The sequence below is a fragment of the Mytilus edulis genome, unplaced genomic scaffold (genome assembly GCF_963676685.1).
Source record: "Mytilus edulis unplaced genomic scaffold, xbMytEdul2.2 SCAFFOLD_698, whole genome shotgun sequence".
Classification (NCBI taxonomy): domain Eukaryota; kingdom Metazoa; phylum Mollusca; class Bivalvia; order Mytilida; family Mytilidae; genus Mytilus; species Mytilus edulis.
This window is the reverse complement of record NW_027268780.1, coordinates 2,350-16,315: the sequence shown is the minus strand read 5'-3', so window position 1 is coordinate 16,315 and position 13,966 is coordinate 2,350. Positions and strand designations below refer to the sequence as shown.

Sequence of the window (13,966 nt, the reverse complement as noted above, 5' to 3'; positions counted from 1 at the left end):
ATCAATATTCAATTTTTACGAAGTTTTTGGATTATAAAATTAAAAAATTGTCATGTTTTTAGATAAAGTTTTTGTATTATTGAAACATTATATACCCTTCCGGAGCACCTGAGATCACCCCTAGTTTTTGTTGGGGTTCGTGTTGTTTATTCTTTAGTTTTCTATGTTGTGTCATGTGTACTATTGTTTTTCTGTTTGTCTTTTTCATTTTTAGCCATGGCGTTGTCAGTTTGTTTTAGATTTATGAGTTTGATTGTCCCTTTGGTGTCTTTCGTCCCTCTTTTATAATGTAATTTGAAAAAAAATATACCTCATATGGTCCGGCCCGTTAAAAACCAAATGAGTATTATACTCATATGGTCCGACCATACGCGTATGGTCGGACCATATGAGTATACGCATATGGTCATGACCATACACGTATGGTCAAAATACTCATATGGTCCGGAATATATATAATGAACGCATTTCTAACCCTTTTGAAACCATAAAGCACATGCATATGTATAAAGAAAATTGCAAAAGATTTATATTTTTTTTATTAGATACTATAATCAATAACAGATAAGAATAACAATACATTAAATCATTCGAAAACTGTTCATCTCAAAATGTTTAAATGTTCAATAAATGTTCAATACTGTTCAATCACACAATTGACCACTGAGCGTTTTTCAGCTCTATTGTTGCTTATCTATTCTCTATATGAGCAATCTCATATTTGATTATTGTTTTTACATATTTTAATTCCAGTGAAATATAATTTAATTAGAGCCGGCTAAATAGCAAATTTGCTATTTTGCCGCTGCCAGTCAAATAGCCACTGCCTTTTTTTTTACTATACATTCAATTTTTACTTGAGATCAACAATGTTAATTTTAGAACTGTATTTTCTTCAATTTAAGAACCTTGCTAAACTGCAAAAAAGATATGTTTTAGGAAAACAAAGTTCTCAATCACAACTTCGAAGATATTTATAAATATCTTGATCTTGGACTACTTGGTATTTTTTGCAATTTATTTTAATCTTTATATGATAATGTACTCCAAAGGTTAGTTTTATTTATAGACGAGATTAAAAAATGCAGAAGAATATAAGCTCTCTAAATATAAAAATGCTGTATATTATATTCCCATGAAGCATTTAAAATAAGAAAAGCAAAACCTGAACCTCGTTGGCATTTTGACTGTCCCTCTGGTATCTTTCGTCCCTCTTTTTTAGATATCCATGATTTATCCTTATTCTGTACATGGGATTTGAAAACTGACATGTATTCTTTTAACTTGCGAAAACCAAGAAAATGCTTATTTGGGCCCTTTTTGGCCCCTAATTCCTAAACTGTTGGGACCAAAACTTACAAAAACAATCCAAACCTTTCTTTTATGGTCATAAACCTAGTGTTTAAATTGCATAGATTTCTATTTACTTAAACTAAAGTTATAGTGCGAAAACCAAAAGTATTCGGACGACGACGACGACAACGCCAACCTGATACCAATATACGACCAAAAAATTAAAATTTTTGCGGTCGTATAAAAAAGTTAAAGCACTTTACCCATCTTGGTCGTTGGGTCCAAACAACCTTAGGTAATTCCCTATCATTTGTACTTATTGTTGACAAAGCTGTGCCGTAGGGAATTTTTGATAAATTAAAGTTGGAAGGTGGTAACACTACCCAAACTTTAAACCTTATAAAACCTTACCCACCTTGGTCCCATCATTTGAACTAAGTGTGGACAAAACCTTTCCCGATGGGATTTTTTTTTATGCATTGCAGAATAAAGGAGGTTGTTTCACCCTACCATAACTTTGGAACTCAACTAAAATAGTCCCACCTTTTACCACCTAAGGATTCGGGTCAAAGCAACCTTAGGCAATTGGCTATTATTGGTACCGTGTGTGGATAAAAGCTTAGCATAAGGTTGTCTTAAACACATTTCATTTACCAAAAACTTCTCATTTCCTCTTGCTAAACTGCATCTGCTATGCTTCTTTAATATGTACACATGTATGAATTTAAATGAAAATTTAATTCACTTATTTTCATTCTTCTAAATAATCAAAATTTGTACATTTGTATTCATTGAAATGTATACTAAAGTAATTCAACAGTATAACCAAAATCATATATAAAATAGTGTATAATGTTGCAAAGCATGAGCCAATAAAAAACAGTATTGTGCCTGCACAATTTCTACTTTCAGAATGATAAAACAGAAAAAACTATATTGACAATCCTGTGTATTGTTAGCTTAATTTTGTTGTAAAATTTAATATAGAAAATGTGGAAAAATGATGCAAATTTTACAGATCATAACTATAAAAGAACATTTTTGCTGTAAAATTAGTCAGTTGGCATTTCAACAACCAGGAGTATAGTTTCGTCATTTGATCGAAATAATTTGTTTAATACTCCCGGACAGTTCGCTGATTTGAATTTCATTATTTCTCAAAAGATCACAATTTGAAGTTCGTTCGTCGTCATTTGAACGCATTTTCGTCACAATTAATATAAATTGTCATCAAAAAACTTTGGACATTTCCATTTAAAAAATGACTTGAAATAAGTTCCTGTACTTTACATGATTAAACATATTTATCCTTGTCAACACAAATCACAAAAAAAAAAATCACAGACACTGGATTTCTAATAGTATTTCTTTGTCTTTGGTGTCAATGAGGTTGCACAGGTTGAACATTAGAGCAACAAAAACTTTTTTTTTGTTCACTATAGCACTTGTTGTAAAAACATGAGATTGAATAAGATGCATGGTTGTCTTCTTTGAACAATTAAGTCAAGTATAATTCAATATGTGGAAGACGATCTAGATGATTGAGATAATGAAACAACCACTGCCTATTAGTATAAAACACAGTTGTCAGTGAATGCCTCGTACATGAGAGAGACTATGATCATGATGATATGATGGGATGTATACTGTTACAATCATCTAGATTTGGATATTCCTGAAATGAAAAAAAAATATATTTGAAGAAGTATTGCAACTTTAGTTATAGCTAAAAATGGCAAAGTTTACTTAAAACTACTAATTAATAAGCAGGTTGTCTGATTCATTTGAAAATGTCAGGGCAGACAGATCTTGTCCTGATTAACAATATTACTCCATGTCAGATTTGATGTAAATGCTTTGGTTTCAGAGATATAAGCCAAATCTACATTTTACCCTTATGTTCTATTTTTAGCTATGGAGGCCATTTTGGTTATATCTTTTAAACACTTTACTCCAATGATGATTGTGGCCAAGTTTGGTTAAGTTTGGCCCAGTAGTTTCAGAGATTTTTGTAAAAGTTCAGGCTAGGTGAGCTAAAAATAGCCAAATAATTTTGATGAGAGAAACCTGTGTTCAAAACCCATAACAATAAGTTTGTTTCACTTTTTTGTCATAATTCAATAAGATGTATCACCTCAAAGATTAAATGAACCTGTCAAAACGTGGAAGTCGTCAAGTTAAAGTTAAAATAATTTGGAATTTTCTTGTTTCATAAATAATAAAAAAAACAAAAATCTTCCTTTTGGATAACAAATAGTTATCAAAGGTACCAGGATTATAATTAAGTACGCCAGACGCGCGTTTCGTCTACATAACACTCATCAGTGATGCTCATATTAAAATATTTATAAAGCCAAACAAGTACAAAGTTGAATAGCATTGAGGATCCAAAATTCCATTATTGATATTCAAACAGGAATGCATGACAACTGATGAATTCCAGGAAGACAACTATGAGGATCTGTTTGTGAAATGACAATATAATGTTGTCTTTGTCTGTAGACAAAACTTGGATGAGGATACCATACATTTTTTGTTTATAACCGTTGAGTAATTAAATTTCAAGGATAACAAATTTAAGAAATGATGACAAAATAGCATACCACTCATATTGTTAGAAATGTGAAAGATATTTTTTTTTACATATTTGTGGTCTTGAAAGATATTTTTTACTTTTTTTTCCTACCGACCAACCTGACTTTTTAATGTGAAAAATATGTAAACCAGCAAAATTGAAAAACCCTGGCCTAACAGAAAATACATACAAAATTACACTGACATTTGTATAATATAGACATATATTTGAGAACAAGATTTATAAAGTAAATATCAAACTTTAAATGAATTTATAAAAAAAACCATTTTGACTATTTATTTTTTCTGATAATTCCATAATTATAGAATAAATACTTACTTCACTTCTGTTGTCCATAGAGGTCAACATTTTATTAAAATCAATAACAAGGTTATTGAAAGATGGTCGCCCTGATGGATTCTCATGCCAACAGGACTGCATCGTTTTATTAATTATTTCTGAAGCATATGGAGGTCTGCCCATTCTATGACCTTCTTTTAAAAGTTCAAATAATCTTTCCACAGGTACAGATGGATAAGGATTCCCTCCGAGTGTAAATATCTCCCACAACAATACTCCATAGGACCAACTATGAAAAAAAGATTAAAATTGTAAAGAACAAGGATTAATATATTTATGAATAAATTTAAATTACTTAGTGAATCAAAATATGCTTTTATTTCAACCATCTTTGCAATTTATTTTTACTTGAAGCAAGGTCCTACAAAAATCAGTCATCATAAAGTATCTGTAAGGCCTTTTTTGGGGGAAAATATTACTGCTGTAGAACCTGTGATATAAATTCGTTAAGGTGGTACCCAACACTTTAACTCAAATTAATTTGGCTCCTTTAATTTTCTTAAAATGTTGACAAAGTATTTACTTTGACCCTTTGACAAAAATATAAAAATTTCAAAAAGTTTGAACCAACCGTTTGATCAGAAAAAATTACACTGGTTATATAGCAGTTTGACAAACACTTATTTTGATCATTGAGAAGCTTAATACTCCCTTATGATGCCCCTCATGGGGGGGTCCTAGTAATCACATAATCACCATTTTTTTGCCAATATAATCACATAATCATTAAATATTTGCTTATCGTTAGTAATCAAATAATCATAAACTAAAAATACAGTCCTAGGTAATCAAATAATCATGAAATATTTGGCTTAATAATCAAATAATCATTAAAAAAACGGCCAAGTAATCACATAATCAAAAACCCCATGAGGGCCCTCCCTTATGAACACAACGTCATTAAAACGTTCTGCTGATTTTACAGAGTTATCTCCCTGTAGTGTTAGGTACCATCTTAAGATGATATACAGGCATACATGTCAAGGGACATGATATTCGCGTGTAATACACGCTTTTTTAACAGTTTACACACGAGGATTTTGTCACTTGCGTGCATTGTACAGTACAATATGAAACAAGTTGAATTAAACTATAGTAGCAGTCTTTTGACCTTTGTTTTCGTAAGACTTAATTTCCAGAACATCTACATCATGTTTCTTATAAATGCTAACACAAATTCTTTATAGAATATGGAATCATTTTACTGTTTGTTCAAATCTTTCAGTATTTTAAGCTATAAAATAAAATCCTCTGTTCAAAACAGTTCTCTTTTTTATGTTTTTATTAATATCCAATAATGGCACTTTTCCCTAGTTAATTAAGATTGGAGTTGAGTGCACCTACACAAGGGTGCAATCAACATTTTTTTTCTCTATGACATCATATTTTAGGGACTATGCATGAGTGACCCTTAGTGGTGGAAGGATTAATAAAGATACTTGTATAAAACTAGATATCACTGAAATCAGAATGATCCCTAGTTTATAATGAAATAAAAAAAAAGCGACTTTTAATATATTAAAATAATTTCATCCAAAGAACATTGGGAGGGGGGGGGGGCTTAAAAAAAACTGAAATCAGGTCATGCACACACCTATGAAGACCTGATTGATGTCTTTTGGGGTATTGGTGGCAGAGTGCTCTATAGTAGTCAAAAAAATAACAAACCAGATGCCCCGCAGGGCGCAGCTGTATACTACCGCAGAGTCAAACCTTGAAAAGTTGGCGCAAGTATGGACACAACATAAAAGCTTGGTACAGCTCTGAATTTGGATTGTGATTAAATAGTTGACACAATATAGGTTTCTGACACGAATGAATGTGGTCTATGAACTTAAACATAAAAACTTAAAAATTTCAAATTGGACATTTAAAAACCAATTATGCCCAAATTGGCACCTCAATCAACCAGATGCTCCGAAGGGGGCAGCTTTATACGACAGCAGAGGTTGAACCCTGAACGGTTGGGGCAAGTATGGACACAACATAAAAGCTTGATACAGCTCTGAATTTGGATTGTGATTAAATAAATATAAATAGTTGACACAATATAGGTTTCTGACACAGAATGAATGTGGTCTAACAACTCAAACATAAAAACTTAAAAATTTCAAATTGGACATTTAAAAACCTATTATGGTCCAATATCCAAAATCTAAATATATGGTTAGATTCAGCATATCATAAAACCCCAAGAATTAAATCTTTGATGAAACCAAATCATGTTCAATTTTAGATCCCTTTAATTAGACCTCAATGTGGACCAATTTGATAACCAGGTCCAAATATTAACCAGATGCTCCGCAGGGCGCAGCTTTATACGACCGCATAGGTTGAACCCTGAACGGTCGGGGTAAGTATGGACACAACATTTAAGCTGGATTCAGCTCTAAATTTGGATTGTGATTAAATAGTTGACACAGCATAGGTTTTGGACACAGAATGAATGTAGTCTAATGAACTTAAAATAATTTTTTTGTCTTTGAGCAATCACTATGCTGTTGAATATTAATCCTCTCAAAAAAATGGTTGAAGAAATTTTCTTTTTATTTATGAAATCTGAAATGAGAAAAATTAACCCCCCCCCCCCCCCCACCACCATTTTTTTTTCACATCCCCCTTTCCCTTTTTTCAAAACTGATCTCAATTCAAATTTCTAATGGAGTTTGAAACAATAACTACTCATTTAAATACATCATAAAATATTAAAATGTAACAAAAAGTGCTTGTTATCACTGAATGGTAAAGAGTGTTTTAATTTATCAGTTGGTAGTAAAAGTGAATATACATTGTGCATTGTATAAAACAATGATTTAAGTTGATTCAACTACTATTCTGGACAAAGAAAGATAACTCCAATCAATTGAAAATTTCTTGCTATTGCACAATATTGTGCAATTAGATATTTCTTGCTATTGCGCAATACTGTGCAATTGAAAATATTTGCTATTGCACAATACTGTGCAATTGAAGATTTCTTGCTATTGCACAATACTGTGCAATTGAACATTTTTTGCTATTGCACAATACTGTGCAATTGAAGATTTCTTGCTATTGCTGAATACTGTGCAATTGAAAATTTCTTGCTATTGCACAATACTTAATATAATAATTTTGGATCCTGATTTGAACCAACTTGTAAACTGGGCCCATAATCAAAAATCTATGTACATGATTAAATTCAGCATATCAAAAAAGCCAAAGAATTCAATTTTTATTAAAATCAAACTTAGTTTAATTTTGGACCCTTTGGTATTTAATGTAGACCAATTTGAAAACGGGACTAAAAATTAAGAATCTACATACACAGTTAGATTTGGCATATCAAAGAACCCCAATTATTCAATTTTTGATGAAATCAAACAAAGTTTTATTTTGGACCCCGATTTAAACCAACTTGAAAACTGGGCCAATAATCAAAAATCTAAGTACATTTTTAGATTCAGCATATCAAAGAACCCCAAGGATTCAATTTTTGTTAAAATCAAACTAAGTTTAATTTTGGACCCTTTGGACCTTAATGTAGACCAATTGGAAAACGGGACCAAAAATTAAGAATCTACATACACAGTTAGATCAGGCATATCAAAGAACCCCAATTATTCAATTTTTGATGAAATCAAACAAAGTTCAATTTTGGACCCTTTGGGCCCCTTATTCCTAAAAACCTGTTGGGACCAAAACTCCCAAAATCAAACCCAACCTTCCTTTTATGGTCATAAACCTTGTGTTTAAATTTCAAAGATTTCTATTTACTTATACTAAAGTTATGGTGCGAAAACCAAGAATAATGCTTACTTGGGCCCCTTTTTGGCCCCTTATTCCTAATCTGTTCAGACCTCAACTCCCAAAATCAATCCCAACCTTTCTTTTGTGGTCATAAACCTTGTGTTTAAATTTCATTGATTTCTATTCACTTATACTAAAGTTATTGTGCGAAAACCAAGAATAATGCTTATTTGGGCCCTTTTTTGGCCCCTAATTCCTAAAATTTTGGGACCAAAACTCCCAAAATCAATCTCAACCTTCCTTTTTTGGTCATAAACCTTGTGTCAAAATTTCATAGATTTCTATTTACTGAAACTAAAGTTATAGTGCGAAAACCAAGAAAATGCTTATTTGGGCCCTTTTTGGCCCCTAATTCCTAAAATTTTGGGACCAAAACTCCCAAAATCAATCTCAACCTTCCTTTTGTGGTTATAAACGTTGTTTTAAAATTTCATAGATTTCTATTCACTTTTAGTAAAGTTAGAGTGCGAAAACTAAAAGTATTCGGACGACGACGACGACGACGCAGGACGACGACGCCAACGTGATAGCAATATACGGTCGTATAAAAATCTAAATACATGGTTAGATTCAGCATATTGAAGAACCCCATACATTCAATTTTTGTTGAAATCAAACAAAGTTTAATTTTTGACCCTTTGGTCAAAGGCTGTTCCAATAGATAAACCATCTAACATCATAGTACTATCTTACTACACCATAAAAAAACAATTATACCAAGGATGTTTCAATAGATAAACCATCTTACATCATATAATTATATTACTACACCATAAAAACCAATTATACCAAGCATGTTTCAATAGATATACCATAAAAAATCGTAGTACTATCTCACTAAACAATAAAAACCAATTATACCAAGCATGTTCCAATAGATAGACCATCTAACATCATAGTACTATCTTACTACACAATAAAAAGTAATTATACCAAGCAGGTTTTAATAGATAGACCATCTAACATCATAGTACTATCTTACTACACCATAAAAACCAATTATACCAAGGATGTTTCAATAGATAGCCCATCTTACATTATAGTACTATCTTACTACACAATAAAAACCAATTATACCAAGGATGTTTCAATAGATAAACCATCTAACATCATATAATTATATTACTACACCATAAAAACCAAATATACCAAACATGTTTCAATAGATAGACCATCTTACATGATAGTACAATCTTACTAAACAATAAAATCCAAATATACCAAGCATGTTTCAATAGATATACCATATAAAATCGTAGTACTATCGCGCTACACAAAAAAAAAACCAATTACATCAAGCATGGTTCAATAGATAGCCCATCTAACATTAAAGTACTATCTTACTACACCACAAGAGTGCACACACTGAAATGTCTCGCCTTCTTTACTAATTCCTGATACTATCTTGATAGACCTAAATATAAAGCTTTATTACAACTGTCACATAAACTCAACATTAACCAAGAAAAGGAAACATTTATCAATCAACCATGAAAATGAGGCCAAGGTCAGATGAACCATGCCAGGCAGACATGTACAGCTAACAATTTTTCAATACAACAAATATAGTTGACTTATTGCTTATAAATAAAGAAAAACAGACCACAACACACAAACACTTAAAACTTAGCAATGGACCGTGAAAATGAGGTCAAAGTCAAATTAAACCAGCCTAACCAACATAAAGATCATAAAATATGTCCATACACCAAATATAGTTGACCTAATGCATAAAGTATTAGAAAAATAGACCAAAACTAAAAACTTAACTTTGACCACTGAACCATTAAAAAAAAGGTCAAGGTCAGATGACACCTGTCAGCTAGACATCTACACCTTACAATCATTCCATACACCAATTATAGTAGACCTATTGCATATAGTATAAGAAAAACAGAGCAAAACACAAAAACTTAACTATAACCACTGAACCATGAAAAAATGAGGTCAAGGTCAGATGACACCTGTCAGCTAGACATGTACACCTTACAATCATTCCATACACCAATTATAGTAGACCTATTGCATATAGTATAAGAAAAACAGACCAAAACACAAAAACTTAACTATAACCACTGAACCATGAAAATGAGGTCAAGGTCAGATGACACCTGTCAGCTAGACATGTACACCTTACAATCATCCATACACCAATTATAGTAGACCTATTGCATATAGTATAAGAAAAACAGACCAAAACACAAAAACTTAACTATAACCACTGAACCATGAAAATGAGGTCAAGGTCAGATGACACCTGCCAGTTGGACATGTACACCTTACAGTCCTTCCATACACCGAATATACTAGACCTATTGCTTATAGTATTGAAAACGGGACCAAAAATTAAGAATCTACATACACAGTTAGATTTGGCATATCAAAGAACCCCAATTATTCAATTTTTGATGAAATCAAACAAAGTTTAATTTTGGACCCTTTGGGCCCTTTATTCCTAAACTGTTGGGACCAAAACTCCCAAAATCAATACCAACCTTCTTTTTATGGTCATAAACCTTATGTTTAAATTTCATAAATTTCTATTTATAAATACTAAAGTTATGGTGCAAAAACCAAGAAAAATGCTTATTTGGGTCCCTTTTTGGCCCCTAATTTCTAAACTGTTGGGACCTTAACTCCCAAAATCAATACCAACCTTCCTTTTATGGTCATACACATTGTGTTTAAATTTCATTGATTTCTATTTACTTATACTAAAGTTATTGTGCGAAAACCAAGAATAATGCTTATTTGGGCCCTTTTTTGGCCCCTAATTTCTGAACTGTTGGTACCAAAACTCCCAAAATCAATCCCAACCTTTCTTTTGTGGTCATAAACCTTGTATCAACATTTCATAGATTTCTATTTACTTAAACTAAAGTTATAGTGCGAAAACCAAGAAAATGCTTATTTGGGCCCTTTTTGGCCCCTAATTCCTAAAATATTGGGACCAAAACTGCCAAAATCAATCCCAACCTTCCTTTTGTGGTCATAAACCTTGTGTTAAAATTTCATAGATTTCTATTTACTTTTAGTAAAGTAAGAGTGCGAAAACTAAAAGTATTCGGACGACGACGACGACGACGACGACGACGACGCAGACGACGACGCCAACGTGATAGCAATATACGACGAAATTTTTTTCAAATTTTGCGGTCGTATAAAAATTTTAAAAAATCTTGATTTATTAAAACAGGGGACAATATTAGAAATTTCATCTAACATTTTGATCCTAGTTTTATTAATTTCTGAACATGTTATGATAAAATGAAATTCATCTTCCACCTCTTTATGGCATAAAGGACATATTCTATTTTCTAAAGCTGTTTTGTTGTATCTACCGCGATCAACAGCCAACATACTATAATTACTTATTCCTATTTTAGCATAATTTTTTGTAACATTTTTATCTAAATTCAATATAAGGTACTTTTCTAGTTCATACTTTACTTTAAATTTTCTGTAGGTTCTTAGTTTATTTCCATTTATTGAATTATCATCATTAAAGAGACAATTTCTCCAAAATATAATGTAAATTCCATTGAGCTTCTTCACGACGGCTAAAAGTAATCGTTTTTTTAGAGAAGAACCTACTACCACTTCATCAACAGACCACAGCTCACGTGGGGCTCTTGCTTCGTGGCTTATTCTACTATGCACACTAACAATTTGAAACAAAAGGGTTCTCATTTTATAATGAAGTTTGATGTCTTAATAGCTATTGTAGAATGAAGAACAGCAATCGAAAGGTAGTTAAACATTAATGTATGCTAGAAGATATGTTTCAGGTATTTGTCGAACCTGGGACACATGTCGTAGAAAGCTCGCTACAAGGATAGGGCGGCGACTTCGGTGGCGGCGTTATCTACCTGCCTAAAAGCTTTATATTTTAGAAAGTGGAAGACCTGGAAGCTTCATACTTTGTATATAGATACCTCATGTTACGAAGTTCCCGTCTGTCACATGTCCATTGTCCTTGGCCTCATTTTTATGGTTGTGTGACGACTTGAAAATAGTTAAGATTTTTTTTTAATGTTAATTTCTCTCCTATTAAGAGTACTAGTAATATGAGTTATATGATAACTATATTTGGTATGTGCGTACCTTGCAAGATCCTCATGCCCGTCAGACAGATTTCACTTGACCTCAACCTCATTTTTTGATCAGGGAACAAGGTTAAGTTTTGGTGGTCAAGTCCATATCTTAGATACTCTAAGAAATAGGTCTTGTATATTCGGTGTATGGAAGGACTGTCAGGTGTACATGCCCAACTGACAGGTGTTATCTGACCTTGACCTCATTTTCTTGGTTTAATGGTTATAATTAAGTTTTTGTGTTTTGGTCTGTTTTTCTTAATCTGTTTGCAATAGGTTTACTATATTTGATGTATGGAATGATTGTAAGGTGTACATGTCTAGCTGGCAGGTGTCAATTGGCCTTGAACTCATTTTCATGGTTCAGTGGTTACAGTTAAGTGTTTTGAGTTTTGGTCTTTTTTTCTATTACTATATGCAATAGGTCAACGGATTTGGCTATACTTCTTGGACCTTTTGGATTATAGCTCTTCATCTTTTATATAAGCTTTTGATTTCAAATATTTTGGCCACGAGCATCACTGAAGAGACATGTTTTGTCGAAATGCGCATCTGGTGCAAGAAAATTGGTACCGTTAATATTATTATTTGTTGTATGCAAATATATCATTATGTATTTGTCATTATCGCTATTTTGTGCATTTTGCCTTTGATCTTTTTTTGTGATAATTTTTCAGTTCGTGCTACTTGCTTGAGAAGGAAAATTATAGCTAAAAACTAAGCAGGCACGTGGCGTTGCTAGAATAGCTATAAACAGATTATCATTGGTCATCTCAACTCGATTGCCTTTCTCGATTTCGCCGTCCCGGTTCAAGCGAGAAAATCAATCTCGTTGAGATGATCAACGATATTCTAAATAAAGTCTCGCAGGTTTAATTGACTTTGATCTCATTTTCACGGTTCATTGCTCAGGTTAATTTTTTGTGTTTTGGTCAATTTTTCTTAAACTATAAGCAATAGGTCAACAATACTTGTTGTATAGAAGAATTATAAGCTCCAATTTGATTTCATTCAACAAATTAATTCATGACCTGCATGTATACGCTTAGAACACGGCAACGTAACAAATGGTGAATATTTATCATCCGTGTAATTTGGTCATAAGGATATTTGCAAACTTTCAACGGATTGCCAATGAGACAACTATTCACAAAAGACCAAAATGACACAGACATTATCAACTATAGGTCACCGTACGTAAGAGTTCATAAAATACAAATATTCCGCGTGGAACACCTCCTTTTGCTTCCTTTATTTTCACCCTTTGGATGGGACCTTCAAATTTAATTTTGCTTTCTAACCGATAAATGCATATACAAATCATGATGCATTTTTTATGTGTACTTTAAGGGCCCTTGATTGGAACAATATTCTTCTTTTTTTCTATCATAGAAATTACAATAAAACTTTCCAACAGGCTGTGTCTACTTAACGTTAACATTAATTGGTACTCGTTTCCCTGATACATGTTAGACTGAGTCCTTTCGCCTGTAGAGTCTGTTCATCAGAAGTTCACAAAACTGTCAACGTTGCTATTACAAAAGGAGTGATTACATTAATTCAAAATCCATGACCCAAAATTTTTTACAAATGTAGTTTATGTCATAAAACATGAAGAAACAAATTTGGGAAGGGTATAAAAATATAGCAAGTAACACACTGTTCACACTAGCAATATTGACTAAGGTGATCAGACACCACTCTTCATATGTTGTCTTAGGTTAACTCTGCTCACCTTGAACACATATTGACAATGTTTACCTCTGGTCCAGTTACAATGATTCTTTGATCAAATAACACACTCATTTATGTTGGTAACCTCTGGTCACCTCGTACATATATTCATTATGTTGAC

The 13,966-nt window shown here is 32.4% G+C and overlaps 1 protein-coding gene across 1 annotated transcript; it reads right to left on the bottom strand.

Annotated features, from left to right (window-relative positions):
* Positions 1–521: 521 nt before the first annotated feature.
* LOC139508594 (fibroblast growth factor receptor 4-like) lies at positions 522–13,543 on the bottom strand. Its single transcript, XM_071295983.1, has 3 exons — positions 11,953–13,543; positions 4,208–4,457; positions 522–2,968 (listed from the first exon to the last, which is right to left on the bottom strand). Exons 1-3 carry the CDS (start codon positions 11,955–11,957, stop codon positions 2,915–2,917), a joined length of 309 nt encoding a protein of 102 aa, XP_071152084.1. The 5' UTR covers positions 11,958–13,543; the 3' UTR covers positions 522–2,914.
* Between the last annotated feature and the right edge of the window lie 423 nt (positions 13,544–13,966).